The 14,798-nt window shown below is 34.4% G+C and overlaps 4 protein-coding genes across 11 annotated transcripts in view; 3 read left to right on the top strand and 1 right to left on the bottom strand.

The window, feature by feature from the left end:
- LOC108971328 (AP-3 complex subunit delta) overlaps nt 1-5,294 on the top strand; it is a 7,266-nt gene extending 1,972 nt beyond the window's left edge. The window contains exons 6-15 of one of the 2 annotated variants that reach the window (XM_018937305.1): nt 35-174; nt 1,293-1,366; nt 1,747-1,895; nt 2,003-2,350; nt 2,416-2,587; nt 2,675-2,831; nt 2,898-3,573; nt 3,647-3,778; nt 3,842-3,974; nt 4,032-5,294. In XM_018937305.1, coding sequence (XP_018792850.1) covers nt 35-174; nt 1,293-1,366; nt 1,747-1,895; nt 2,003-2,350; nt 2,416-2,587; nt 2,675-2,831; nt 2,898-3,573; nt 3,647-3,778; nt 3,842-3,974; nt 4,032-4,560 — 2,510 coding nt within the window. In that variant the 3' untranslated portion in view covers nt 4,561-5,294. Of the gene's footprint in view, nt 1-34; nt 175-1,292; nt 1,367-1,746; nt 1,896-2,002; nt 2,351-2,415; nt 2,588-2,674; nt 3,574-3,646; nt 3,779-3,841; nt 3,975-4,031 lie in introns of both variants that reach the window. The other variant, XM_018937304.1, reaches the window with a different exon arrangement.
- A 979-nt stretch (nt 5,295-6,273) lies between these two features.
- On the bottom strand, nt 6,274-11,629 carry LOC108971329 (gamma-tubulin complex component 3 homolog). The gene is made up of 9 exons (XM_018937306.1): nt 11,500-11,629; nt 10,980-11,248; nt 10,687-10,920; nt 10,310-10,626; nt 10,096-10,237; nt 9,498-10,038; nt 9,244-9,436; nt 8,851-9,172; nt 6,274-6,981 (listed from the first exon to the last, which is right to left on the bottom strand). Exons 1-9 carry the CDS (start codon nt 11,627-11,629, stop codon nt 6,274-6,276), a joined length of 2,856 nt encoding a protein of 951 aa, XP_018792851.1.
- Nucleotides 7,609-8,467, top strand: LOC108971330 (peroxisomal multifunctional enzyme type 2). Its single transcript, XM_018937307.1, has 2 exons — nt 7,609-7,857; nt 8,031-8,467. The coding sequence occupies exons 1-2, from the start codon at nt 7,725-7,727 to the stop codon at nt 8,243-8,245; spliced, it is 348 nt and encodes a 115-aa protein (XP_018792852.1). The 5' UTR covers nt 7,609-7,724; the 3' UTR covers nt 8,246-8,467.
- Nucleotides 11,630-12,137: 508 nt separating the features above from the next.
- Nucleotides 12,138-14,798, top strand: part of LOC108971327 (probable phosphorylase b kinase regulatory subunit alpha) — a 9,650-nt gene continuing 6,989 nt past the window's right edge. For 4 of the 7 annotated variants that reach the window (XM_018937303.1, XM_018937297.1, XM_018937301.1 and 1 more), the window contains exons 1-5: nt 12,139-12,471; nt 12,537-13,262; nt 13,323-13,813; nt 13,887-14,063; nt 14,370-14,693. In XM_018937303.1, coding sequence (XP_018792848.1) covers nt 12,686-13,262; nt 13,323-13,813; nt 13,887-14,063; nt 14,370-14,693 — 1,569 coding nt within the window. In that variant the 5' untranslated portion in view covers nt 12,139-12,471; nt 12,537-12,685. Of the gene's footprint in view, nt 12,472-12,536; nt 13,263-13,322; nt 13,814-13,886; nt 14,064-14,369; nt 14,694-14,798 lie in introns of all 7 variants that reach the window. The other 3 variants (XM_018937298.1, XM_018937299.1, XM_018937302.1) reach the window with 2 other exon arrangements.

The raw sequence follows: 14,798 nt of genomic DNA on the forward strand, positions 1-14,798 counted from the left end.
GTATACATATATATATATATAAATGATTTATAAGGTGTACAATCAGCTGCTGTTAATGTGATCTGCGAGTTGGCCCGTAAAAATCCCAAGAACTATCTGCCTTTAGCACCAGTTTTTTTTAAACTTATGACGACTTCCACCAACAACTGGATGTTAATTAAAATAATTAAATTGGTGAGTATTTTCCCTCAGCCTAATTTAAACAATTTCGTATTTATATAAATAATGTACATATATGTTTAATGTTATATTAATATGATGATATTTTATGTAATTTAATTTTAGTTCATTTGGAACTTTTCATTACTTAAAAACGCAACTTCAAATTTGAGTGAATTTTTCTAAACTACTTTATAAGTGCCCCATGAGATTTAGCGAAAGTTTCCCTTCAATCTCTTTTTAATTTTTCTTTTCTCTCTCTTGTCTCATTTGATACTACCGAATGACTATTCTTATTTCTGCGGCTTTAATCTAAAATAATCATGAAGTTTGCCAGCCTTACGACAATCGAGCCAGCGTTAGGACGCAAATTAACGCAACCCCTGATTGAAATTATTTCCAGGTTTTTATTAAATCACTATCTGAAAACATTTTTTATTATTTAACTTCTTTAGTTTTATAATTTCGCTTCTCAAGTGACACTCACCTACTGATTTTTTCAAATCGTTTGGCGCTAAATCCATTTTATGCACGTACTGCTTTGTGCCATATTTGATTTACCCATTATTTTTCCCTCATATACATAGTTCAAAAAAGTTTTCCTATTTTATTTACACTTTTTTTTTCAAATAAAAGAAATGCACTATTCGGCTCGAAAAGTTATTGCTACTTATTTTATTATGTTATTATATTGCTAAGTTTGTATTGTCAGTTGGCAGGAATTTCGAATACCATATTCCATAATGTGAAACCTCCTAAGCTAATCTGCTCACATTGCTGTTCTTTTATTGTACTTGTAACATACTGCAAGCAATTGACATTGCTGTTGGTAAATGTTTTTTTTTTATAAAATTCTAGCAATAAACACATATTCATGTGTGAATAAAGGACTTATAATAAAAAGTTTTTAATCTGTGTGGCATATGCATTTGTACATTACTTTCTGTTAAGATTTGTTTTGATTTATTTTTCGGGGAAAACTAACTTCCTACAAGCTGTCTATTACTCCGAAATAATTTCTAAATATTTAAAGAATTAAGCCAATACAAATATTGATTAGTTTTGTAAGTTTTGTGTATGTGATTATGTATTTATAATTTCTTTGCTTGTTTCTTTTTCTCTTGCATTTGCAGTTTGGCGCTTTAACTCCTTTAGAACCCCGGCTAGGAAAGAAATTAATAGAACCTCTCACAAATCTTATTCATAGGCAAGTTTCATTGTCGTGTTATTGTTGTCATAAAGATTTCAAATTTATACACATCCAAATGAACTATATGGACATACATATGTATTTATACATGCGACATGTATAAAAACATAATTTTTTTTCAAAATTCGGCAAACTCAATACAAACTTCATGTGTTCAATTTGCTTTCATATTTTGTACTTTGGTTTCTTCAAAACTTAAAGAATGCACTTATTACAGCAAAACTTTTATTATTACTTTTACAACAAACACATATTCGTGATCAGTGATTTTGTTTTTGTTATTGCATTTTATCAAATGTGCACTAGTTCATTAAAATGAAAGAAAGTTGTATGTGACAATAAGTTATTTCTGTGTGTTCTTGATTCGTGCCAAATAGTACGTCCGCCATGAGCTTGCTTTACGAGTGCATAAACACAGTGATTGCAGTGCTCATCAGTATTAGCAGTGGAATGCCAAATCATAGTGCCTCAATACAGCTTTGCGTGCAGAAACTGCGCATTCTCATAGAGGATTCCGATCAGAATTGTGAGTATTAATATGTATGTATATGTAAATGGAATTATTAAGGAATGTTACGGTACCTTAACCGATGTTGAAATTCTTACTTGATATTTCTTCGTAATTTTATGCAGTGAAATACCTGGGATTGTTGGCTATGTCTAAAATTTTGAAAACCCACCCGAAAAGCGTCCAAGAGCATAAGGATTTAATTTTGGCATGCCTAGATGATAAGGACGAATCGATACGACTTCGTGCTCTCGATTTACTTTACGGAATGGTGTCAAAAAAGAATCTAATGGAAATTGTCAAACGTTTACTAGGTCACATGGAGCGTGCCGAGGGATCGCTGTATCGCGATGAATTGCTGTTCAAAGTAATTGAGATTTGCTCACAGAGTTCTTATTTGTACGTTACGAATTTCGAATGGTACTTAACTGTGCTAGTTGAATTGATTCAACTGGAAGCTGGTTCTAAACACGGTATCTATCCATAATTATGCAACTTATTATAACTCATCTCGCTAATTTATTTATTTTATGTTAAGGGCGTTTAATTGCCGAGCAACTCCTAGACGTTGCTATAAGGGTACCAGTTGTACGTCAATTTGCAGTGAATGAAATGACCAACTTGTTGGACACATTCTCCATATCATCGCAGAGCAATTCAATGTATGAAGTGCTATACGCCGCAGCTTGGATCGTAGGAGAGTTCTCAAAGTAAGTAAGATTGATTAAAAAATTCACCCATCATACGATCTTTTGTCGTAATTATTACACTTGATTATACATATGTTTTCAATACAGTGATTTGGAAGATGCCGAAAAGACTCTAAATATTTTATTACGCCCACGCCAAGTACCCGGCCATATACAAGGTGTGTTTGTACAAAATGTTACTAAATTATTTACAAAATTAGCAACTACTTGTCTGGAAAATAAGGATGTTAGCGGCTTGATTCGAGTGAGTATCAGGATGTATTTAGGTTTTATAAAGACATTATTACAGATAAAACTTAATTTATTTCAGCTTTGTGATCATGCCCTGGAGAAGCTTCAAATCTTTAGTAGTTCGAATGATATTGAAGTGCAGGAGCGTGCAAATGCCTCGTGTATTCTAATGGAAATGCTCCGTTCCCAATTCAGTAAGGACAGCAGACATCACAAAAGGACCACAATAGTCGCATTMTCTGCCGACGGCGTTGAAAATTTGTCTGAGCTTGACGCATCCACAATACCTGATATTATACCGACTCTGGCAATTGAAATTGTTCAAGAGATGGCTTTATTATTTGATGGCGAACTTATACCAGTGGCTCCAAAAGCACAACGCAAAGTTCCACTTCCTGACGGTCTCGATCTAGATGAGTGGATAAATGGGCCGCCTGAAGATGAAAGTAGCAATTCGTCCCAAGAGGATAAAGATGAGCTGTTTGTGTCAGCTGCTCATAATGACAGTGCGGCATTGGGCAAGCGACGCAAGAGTGAAGAGCTGACTCCCGAGCAAATCGAACGAAATCGCATGGCTCGTCTAATAGAGCAATCTCACAACCCGCACTATATTAAATCTTCGCCTTCAGCAACAGATATGAATAAACAGAAAGGCCTAAGTGCAAATAACTCCAGTTATAATGTTGATCAATATGACAATATTGATGAAATACCGATTTCGGAGCTGTCCTTAGATGTACCACTTCAAATAGGTGGTGAGTTCATTCAATAGTAAATCTGATTGTTCACTATATTTTAATCATTTATATTTATTTTCTCTTTTGAAAGTTATAAAACGTTCTGATCGCTATCTAATACAGGAGAAAACAATGAACAAGGAGAAGAAAAAACATAAAAAGTCAAAGAAAAGCAAAAGATCAAAAAACAAAATGGCATACAGCAGCTCCGAATCGGAGGATGGTATGACTTTAAACGCTAAAAGTAAAAACGCTTTGTTTTAAAATATAAATAAATAAATTTCAGACTCCAAACCACTTCATTTAGTAAACACGATCATGGATATGCCTGAAGGAGTAGCTCTATCGGACAGTGAAGATAAAGATTGCAAGTTTGATCCGAATGATCCCCACCGAGCTCTGAATATTGAATTGGACATGTAAGTAAGAAAACCAAGAGTTTGGGGTCTATAAGTAATATCTTATTTGTTTTACAGCCCTGACCTGGAGGAGCCCAAAGGACGATTCCACGAAGTGAAGCCCGCGCCTCAAAATCAAAACAATAATTCTCAAACATTAATAAATGAAATTGATTCAAAAGATAAAACCAAGAAACGAGCCAAGAAGAAGTCCAAAAGCAAAGAGAACGATGTAGAAGAGCTCGAACACCGCAATAAAGACGAAGATAGTGTCCCCAAATCGCATGTAAAACCCAAATCAAAGAAGAAATCGAGAAGTAATGCAAATACAAGCAATACTGATTTGTTAGATATTTCTCCAGAGAGGATAAAGAGCTTTGCAAAAACGGCATTGGACGACAGCAACAGCACTGCGGAAAAACGCAAGAAGGAGAAATCACATAAATCAAAAGATACGAGAAAGGGAAYCGTCAGCGTAAAGAAAGAGAAAAAGCCTAAACATCATCGTAGCCACAGTAAAGAGAAAAAACACAGTATTCTCGAATCGTCGATAGGGGGTTACGAAGAAGCCATAGGCATTTCAACTCCAAGTAAGGAAATCATTTAACTTGCGACTCTACACACACATATAATATTGTATAACCGTCCCTTGCTATATCTTCGATCAAGTTGCAATAGAAAATGGTTACACTAAAGTATAGGATAACATTAAGCAAAGTCAATATTTTGCGTAGGGTTGAAGCTGATACATATACATGTAAAAAATATCTTAAGAAAACTTGCAATGGAGAATGTAAATGTAATATCACTTTTTATATACCAAATTACGAAGGTGGATTGCAACATTCCCAAACTTTCAGACAAGTGAATAAAATGTGTTCAAGCGTTCAAACCATGACTTAGAAAAAAGTTATGAGAAAATCCTTTAAACTTATACTTACTCATGTCTATTAAAGATTGTTGAAATTGTTTCGAAACAAAAGAGGTCCTTTCCTCACGCATACTTATATAAAAGCACATCTACTTTCATATACAAACAGCTTTTCTAGCTTTAAAGACTTTAAAAATACATAACGGTCAAAATATTTTATATCAACTTATAAAAATTATAAGCTTATGAATGCTGTAGAGTAGCGAGTTATGAATTCTATAAAGCATATTCCTTTAACAATGCATCTACAATCGTATATCCTAATAGACTAACGGAATAAATGTACAACAGTACTCGTTCCCTAGTTAAGATATGAACTGTAATAAAATATGATTATATTGTATAATACATAGTAAGTTTGTAAAGTGAGAACATAATGAACAAATAAACGTATATAATAATCAACATTATTTATTTTTTATTGTTTTAATTATCAACCTGCAATTTATAACCATTGTTTCCTTCATTGACTCCAGTGGTCAGTCAAAAAGTGTATGTACTCTAAGCTTATCATGGCGTTGTAAGCGTGCTTGGAGAACAGTTTGATCCCCTGTTTGACGGTCAAATATATGAATAATAAAAGTGCACTGTGGAAAATGGTTTGTCTTCATAAACGTTCTCTCTTTAGTGGATTTTATTCTAATAACAAAATACTTTTGACAATTAAATTCATTAAACGAGAAAAATCAACTTATAACTCTTACGAATATTTAGGCCTTACAACTTCGAAATTTCATAAAGTAAGTGCTATATAGTTTCTACCAATACATATTAATTTGGGTTTCATTTTTATAAAATACCGAACATAGGTTTAAAATATTTTTTTTCATTTAAATGTGGCAACTAAGCGAAAATGATACTCAGAATTTAATAAAATCGACATTTTTCTATAATATTCATTCCATCACAAGCAGAGATAAAATATTGCATTTTTTTAACGTTTCAAAACTTTTTCATAGAAATAGTTAAATAAGTTACACCTTAATCTGATGTTTCCGTGGTATACTATCTTTACAAGATTTCACAACAGGACATATAAAAGCGATTCTTCTCGGCTATAAATATGGGACGTATTGAAGTTGCTAATGAAGTACGTTTAGTTAAATAATATGGCAAAATTGCATTGGCACTCTGGTGATTGCAATACATATCTTCTCTATCATAATCTTTTTTTCCTAATATTTGTTGGACCCTTAGCGGATAAATTAGCATTATGCCTTCGTTGGATTGTTTATTAATTCTTTTCTTGGGATATTCCTTCAAATCCTCTGAAGGAGCTTTAGATGAAAATTTTGGGCAATTCAAATAGGTGTTGTATTCAATATTTTTATTGTGAAAGCAGCCATTTCTTAATTGGACCGCATTGCACCCCACCGAAAGAAGCGTATGTCAATTCATCGCCGAATATCGACTTCCCGCCAAACTCTTATTCCCATTGAACATAATACTCATTCGCATGTGCTCGAAAGTCAACGGCACACAAAGGCGTTGATCGCGCTTTTTATAGTATTCATTAAAGTCCAAACGTATGCCGAATAGCTGTAAATTATGATCGTTATGCGAGTTCAGTGCCAACAAAAAGCAGCGTACTGCCTTTTCATAATCGGCGCAAATGTTATCCAGGGACTTGTGATAGCTTCCAATTATTTGTTCGAATATCTTACGCTCTTGATCCCTTTCTAATTGACGCTCAGCAGTTACTCCGAATTCACCTGCCTCTTCAGATATAAATATGTGATTTTTATACTCTTTACGAGCTGATAACTCCTTAAAGCAGATTTCGTAGAATTTGTTTTGCCACAACTCCAACCGTATTATACCATCGTACACGTTTTCCATATTCTGGCATAACTGTCCCGAATTAGAGTCAAGGAAAGCTCCACATTTAATGGCATTCAGAAATTCATCGTGAGCATCAAGGATGTCATCTAATGCTTTTGCACTTTGTACACGGTCCTGCAGTTCAGCCCAAGAACATTCAATTACTTCGAAGAGTATGTAATACTGCATCTGATGAATGAAATGTATCATTTCTGACGTAAGGAGATGCAAGCGATAAAGCACCTGATTCAGTTCACTGCCCATAGCTCGGAGTGGCTTAAATGGAGAGAAGATTTTGTGCAAATTTGTATTAAACTAAATTCAAATAATTATAAAATAGAATAATACAAAGGTAACATCATAGCGAAATATAAATTAAAGACTATATAAACGACATAACAAGATAAAATRTTAAATTCGGTTGCAACGCTATAATATCCAGGCTGTTTGACGTTTCTTTTTGGGTAAACTTAATATACCCTGTTCAGAGTAAAAAAACTAGGTGTAGAGCTTATATCTCGTTTCGATTTCATCTTTTTTGAGACAGAATTACTTTATTTTAGAAGTACAATTTTTCATAATTCATCAYATTCGCTATTATTGGCAGATACATTAAAATTACATTTTATCACTTAAATGATCGTTACTGTATTTATCAGTCGCTCAACATATTCGGGTAAAACTCTCAGTTCTACTGGGTACTTGTACAGAAATATTATATGTTTACTACCAACAACGACCGTACTATACGATGGTACCTAATTGCACTTTAACAATATACAAAATGTTGACAGTGAGGTTGAAGTAGATACATAGATGGATGGGCAACATGTTTGTATACATTCCGAATCATTTTCGACGAAGAACAGCGCAATCGACATAAAATCCACATGTGAAGCAATTTTTCTCTTTACTTGACGTTTGCCTTTTCGCCTATCAGCATTGTGTGGACTTTGACTATAGTTCGTTAAAGACTAATATATAATATTTTTACAAAAATATTGTTGCTATTTATTAAAATGTCACTTGCATCTGATGCCGTATTTGAAAAAATTATTGATGGCTTAAAAGGAAACGAAGCAAAGGCTAAATCTATAAATGGGGTGTTTCTCTACAAAATCACCAAAGATGGCAAAGTGGCTAAGGAATGGAGTAAGTGGTGACTAGGTCCAATTATTTGGTTTGATKTTTGACCAATTAATAGTCGAGATATTCAAGTTCGAAACCCCTATTGAAAAGTTCAATGTGCATAAATCATATAAAACATACATTTGCATATTTCCATAAGTAGACATAACAAAAAATATATGATATATTATTTACAGCTCTGGATTGCAAAAACGCTAAAGCTTACGAAGGTCCAGCACAAGGTATTAAAGTCGACACTACATTGACAGTTGCCGATGAAGACATGGTGGACATTGCTCTCGGAAAACTCAATCCCCAAGCCGCGTTTATGAAAGGCAAACTCAAGATTTCCGGTAACATAATGTTAACACAAAAGTTGGCACCTCTGCTTAAGACAGAGGCCAAGTTGTAAGGACATTCAAATGGCGGTTTATATCAAATAAACTGCAAGCATTCTATTTAACATTTATTCCATTGGAGTTCGTATATTGGTGTTATAAAATTAGTTTAACATTCGGGAGATAAGTTCAATTTTATACAATGTAAAGGGCAAAACATTGTTTTATGAGCACAATTTAGTACTGTCGATTATATTTTATGCAAAACAAATAAATAAAAGAATACTGAAATTTTACTTATGTATGTGCTATATTAGTGGTGGGATTGTGAATTACATGGGCTTTGACTTATTCTTCACTTATCACATGTCATATAAATTCGTTTTGGATTAGATTACCGGCTATTTCTCTTTGACGAACTCTACCCCATCGGCTATTACCATCTCATAAATATTTAACACATTAAATAAGCGATCAATGAAAATTCGTCGACCCTACTTAAGTTTTTATTTTTTGAAGAAATTTCACCAAGGGGTCTACATAAATAATCAGTAAACCACTACAATATAATTGGGGAAACTTTAACAACAACAACATAAAAGCGTATGTAAACAGTATTCCAAGTAAAATATAAACAAAATTAGGTAAGATAAATATACTCAAATTATTTATAACTTACCTTTGCGTTGCACTTTTGATCTTTCCAAATTTTAGAGGATAGTACGAATTCCATGTGTTTCATACGCCATAGAGGTTTGAAAAGGATTTGATAAATGCCCATACACGGTTCGAGCATAGTAGCTAAAGGGCCGCGTACGGTATATTGTAACGATAGTATATCCCAACCAATATCGCCATCGCAGGGAGTTAGCAACCGCACATCTAGATGATTGAGAATTTCTGGATCGTCATATTGCGCATTTGTTGATCGTATGGCGGCATCCATTATGGATGAAAGATCGTAAGAGTAAAGTTCCTTTGCTGGTTTATCCAACTCGCATCTATGAGTTATGAAACAGGTCATATTTTACATGTATATGTATTAATATAATTAACTCCATTATATTCATACTTCAAATTTTCCATAAGGATTCCAATAAAGTCTCCTTGCCCTAGTAGAAGATAACGACGCATTGCCTGAAGATGTTCGAGAAGTTTATGTGGACCCATGACAATATCTAGGACACGCTTCGAAGTATTCAAGTAAATAGCATCGATGGTTGAATGCAATTTCGTATCGGCTACTCGTGAAAATATGTGATCCGCTGTTAATACAAAGATTGTGTTCATTCATTGCATTTAATCAATGTAGGTTCCAAAGCTTACCATTTTCTTCGATACATAGACGTAATTCATCCCGTCCTTTAACTGGTCTTTTATCTTCACATATTTCACACAAGAAATTTATGCTCTTTCCTGTTACCAAAATTTTGTGTGCCATTTCAGTTGACATAAAATTTGGCAACATAGCTATGCGTACTCTATATTTATCATGCCACAAGCGATCAGGTCCAACTTSTGACAAGCATTCAATGAAGAACTCACCGTGTGGATCGCAAATTTCTCCTTCCAATAGCCAATGTGAGAGCATTTGATAAAGTGGACCACAAATCGCAAGCAAAAGCTCACGAACTAGAGACTTTACAGTGGGGTTACCGTTATTCAAAAAACTATGTACCATTGAAGCGAGAGCACCACCTTTCTTTTCCCGGCATGCCTCCGCTATAGTTGCTAGCCATTGCAACCTCTTAAGTGCGTCAACTGACCATACTAGAATTTTCATTAAAGTTAGTCGTTCGTGACGCATTGGTATAATACTGTTGCCTCTCAAAATTGTATTATGTTCATGATCTCTTTGCCTGTTTAACTGACAAATAAAATACAAATCTCAGCACTAATTTAAATAACCTTCATAAAACAATACCTGYTCTTGAAGTGTTGCAACCATGCCATAATATCTAGTTAGTTCTTTTTTTAAAGCGGACACAAACCCCTGTCCCATAAGACCCAAAGGGCATAATCCGCTTTTGCTATCTGTATATGACTGAACCAAGTCATGGTAGTATCTGCAAGATATAAATATATATATACATATACATATAAGTAATGGAATATGATATCGCTTAGTCATAGCATACCCCAATTCAGAAAGCCTCAGAAGCATTCCTGCTTGAACCACGTCTAAGGACTTCACCTTTGAATCTAATTTAAAACGTCCTGATATTACGTCCTTTTTAAGGTATTTTCCCTGAATACCCGTAAATACGTATATAATATTTTGTACTATGTCGTCATTTACATTATTTTGTAGGTCGAGTGATTTACTACCATCAGCACGTAAAGATGGAAAGTTTACTCCATGAATAACACCACAATTTCCACCGGTTGGATCATTTTCAGGTGTCATACGATTAAAGGTACCACGACCAGATACCATTGGTTTTACGCTTTCTTCCTGTGAAGTATGTTGATATAATGAGTGTGTTTGAAAAACAGCTTTTTTTTAATAACTTACATTTCTGGCTCTATTGTTAACAGGAAGTATGGAATGTTGAGGCTGCTGCTGATTAGAAGTTTTGTGCAACAAATGTGATCGGATTGATTGAAACGCTGAATTAGTCGAAGTCATTAAATGACTACGGTGACTGTTAACATTCCCAACATTGTGCACATTATCGGTTGAGTATTTGGAGTCAGACATAAAATATAGAAAAGTTAGCAATGCGGTACGTTGATGCTCATCAGGAAGCTATGAAATGTTAAAAAAAATAAATAATTTTCTCGTCGTTTCTGAAAAGTTTTACTTACTGCCGCTTTGAGTTGCTCATGAAATTTTAAAAATAACGCACTATTGTTTATAGCACTGCTTATTTCTCCTGCAGAATTAGTACAATCACTTCCCGCTGCACCGAATTGTGATCCAGCAGAGCATATATTCGAAGTAACACTCTTCGCAGCAAAGGAGTCAAGATGATGTGTGATTTTTGTTAGAATTGAGGTTTCGTCGAAGGGCAATGTTGAGCCCAAAGCAGTGGGACAGTTGGATATGTACTGTGTTACGTGACGTAAAATTTCTCCTGTAAAGCAAATCCAAACAAGTTAAAGAAAACATATTTCATAATTAAAAATAAAYTTGGACTTACGGAAACAATTCATTAAATATTAATAGAAATTTAAATATATTTATAAATTAACTTTTCAGTTTTATGATTTGATTTGATTAGACGTCATTATTCAAACACATTTTTCTTTTATTTAAAGTTTTTCTSAACAAAGAACTGCAGAATTTAATATTGCTACATCATTAAATTCTGTAAAGTTGACTTACTATGATTTTCAGATGGTCCTGCCAAATTTTTGCATAATTCTGCCAATAATTCGTAAATGCCCTTATAGTCTCCGCGTCCTCCTTCACTTCCATCTCCACAATCACCGCTATTCAACACATTTCTTGACATTATTACTGCATATATACAAACAAATTGGAGACCTGCCTTTCACTCTTTGTTATATACACAATTAAAAGCCGCTCCAACTGCACTTATAACTTTATCTATACTTATAACCGCAATTTACTATTTAGAAAACTCCAAAATGTATCTATATTTATGTGTGTTTTGAGGCAGATTTGGATTGTATATTATTCGAAGTAGTCACTTGCTATTTCCGAAACAACTGTCAATATTTTTCCTAATCGCCAGGAACTCTTTACTCTTAGTATATTTTCGTAAAATGGAAACTTGTGTAAAATAAGAAAATATGATTGCGGAATTAAAATATATTAAAACCAATTTAAAATTCTATTGACATCCTTCACTGCCAATTTTTAAAATGCACCAAAAATAAGATTTGCGCTAAAATCTTGTGTGAGTAGGAAACAGAGAGAGAGAGGGAGAGAGAGAGAGAGAAATGAAACTAATTGGAAATTTTTTTTAAGTGGCTGCTTAGGATCCACCATGGAATGTAAATATGTAATTCRTTGTGAACAGGACATTTAAAACTTAGGTTTAGTTAGTCGTACACAGAAATCCTGGATAAAAATCTGATATAAATATTTATGTTCCATTTTCTTATCGATTGTGGCTTTATTTTTAAATGGTTCATAAAAAATATAGTTGCTGGTAAACTCAAAAATATCTCATTGTGAGGAAATTTTGTTCATCAGCTGATACTCACAGTGATTACTTTGACATTGGCGTGACATTTTTGGAAGGCGGAAGCGTAGCAGTAACCATCTGGCAATATTTTTTATTATTTTGTGGGATTARTTTTTGTTAAAATAGTGAATTTGTGCATATTAGTAAGAAATAATTGTTATCAAATCGATAGCATATAAGCAGAATATTAATTGTAATTGAATTACAGAAGAATTCGAGGGGCTAAGAACGAATCTTACATAAGGATATTGCAGGGAGGGCTGCATGACAAACCGCAAGAGCCCCCAGAAACGGCTCTTAAAATAGTTTGATCTCGCTTGCTCTTACAARGAAGCTGTTGCTTTCGAAAGCAAAAAAATGCGTTCACGCAGTAATTCGGGCGTCCGGTTGGACTATTACCAGCGTATAGTGCACCGCCTGATCATGTCGCACCAAGAACCTGTTACTGGCTTATTCCCTGCCTCAAACATTAATTCCCATGCTTGGATACGTGATAATGTTTACTGTATATTGGCCGTATGGGGTCTTTCGATGGCCTACAAGAAAATTGCGGATCAAGATGAAGATAGAGCTAAATGCTATGAATTGGAACAAAGTTGCGTGAAATTAATGAGAGGTTTGCTTATGGCAATGATGAATCAAAAAGATAAAGTAGAAAGATTCAAAATGACGCAAAACCCATTGGACTCATTACACGCGAAATATTCGAGTAAAAATGGACAGCCTGTAGTTGGAGATGGGGAATGGGGTCATTTACAAATCGACGCAGTTTCTTTATATCTTTTGATTTTAGCACAAATGACAGCATCTGGGTTACAGATTGTATTTTCTTTAGATGAAGTTTCATTTATTCAAAATCTGGTATTCTACATAGAGTCGGCATATTGTATTCCGGATTATGGTATTTGGGAGCGAGGCGACAAAACTAACCACGGTGAAAAATAACACATGACCATAATTATAAAAATAGTTTAAATTGAATTTGTTTCAACAGGTGAGCCAGAACTAAACGCAAGTTCAATTGGTATGGCCAAAGCAGCTCTGGAAGCAATGAACGAATTGGACTTATTTGGTGCCCGAGGAGGTCCTGCAAGTGTTATACATGTTTTAGCTGATGAAGCACATAAATGTCAGGCTGTTTTGCAATCTATGCTACCACGTGAATCAAACAGCAAAGAACTTGACTCGGGATTGCTTTGCGTAATTGGATTTCCAGCGTTTGCTGCTGATGATCCACAATTAATACGTAACACGAAAGATGCCATTTTATCACGACTTCAAGGTAAATATGGCTGCAAACGCTTTTTACGAGATGGCTACCGTACACCCAAAGAGGATCCATCTCGCTTATACTACGAACGTTGGGAACTCAGAATGTTTGAAAACATCGAATGCGAGTGGCCTCTGTTTTATTGTTACCTTATTCTTTTCCACGCTTTTCAAAATGACAAATTAGCAGTGAAGGAATATGCAGATCGCCTTGAGGTATTGGATGGACAATCAAATAATATTTTAGCAAAAAAAAAGCAAAGTTATTAAACTTAAATATTTTTTTTAGAGAATTATGGTCCGAGCAGACGATGGGACATTACTTATACCTGAAAGTTATGCAGTTCCTCATAATTTGGTATCAAACGAATACCAACATCCCGGCTCGCAACGGCGTGAAGTAGTAGGCAGATGCCCATTTCTTTGGGGACAATCTTTGTTCATATTAGGTCGACTATTACAGGAGGTACGCACTATATATTGCTCAAATGTTTAAGAATTCAGGCAAAATGACTACCGACAGATTTAGTGATATCGTTGATCTAAAAGTTTAAAACTATTAACATGAGTACACTCTTAACACATATGTAATTCGTAGTAACGTTCTCCTCACATTGTTAGGACGAAAATAGAGTTCTCGGGGATTGAAGCCAAATATGTTTTCAATATAATATTTTCATTACTTTTCACATTTTTAAGTATATTTATTTAATAAGTCTCTGATGCTGTTATTATTATATCAATTAATGTACTTTTTTTTTCTATTCTCCAGGGTTTCTTAGCAGTCGGAGAATTAGATCCGCTTAATCGTCGTCTAGGTGCCCAAAAGAAACCTGACGTTGTTGTGCAAGTGGTAATCATAGCTGAGGATAACGAAATACGTGACAAGTTGACAGAGCATGATTTGCATGTACAAACAATAGCTGAGGTGGCTCCAATTGAAGTACAGCCAGCTCGAGTTCTTAGCCATTTGTACACGTATTTGGGTCGTAATCGGAAATTGGGATTAACAGGGCGTAAGTCTCGCGATGTGGGTATTTTGAGCACCAGCAAATTATACTCACTGAAAGATCGTATATTTGCCTTTACACCACAAGTAAGTTAAAGGTTTTGCTTTATTATAAGTAAATATGTGTGTACATACACATATATGCACATATATAAAATTTGTTATACGGTTTTAACTACGATTCGTCATTTG

Source organism: Bactrocera latifrons, unplaced genomic scaffold (genome assembly GCF_001853355.1).
Source record: "Bactrocera latifrons isolate USDA-ARS-PBARC rearing strain unplaced genomic scaffold, ASM185335v1 scaffold_34, whole genome shotgun sequence".
Lineage (NCBI taxonomy): Eukaryota > Metazoa > Arthropoda > Insecta > Diptera > Tephritidae > Bactrocera > Bactrocera latifrons.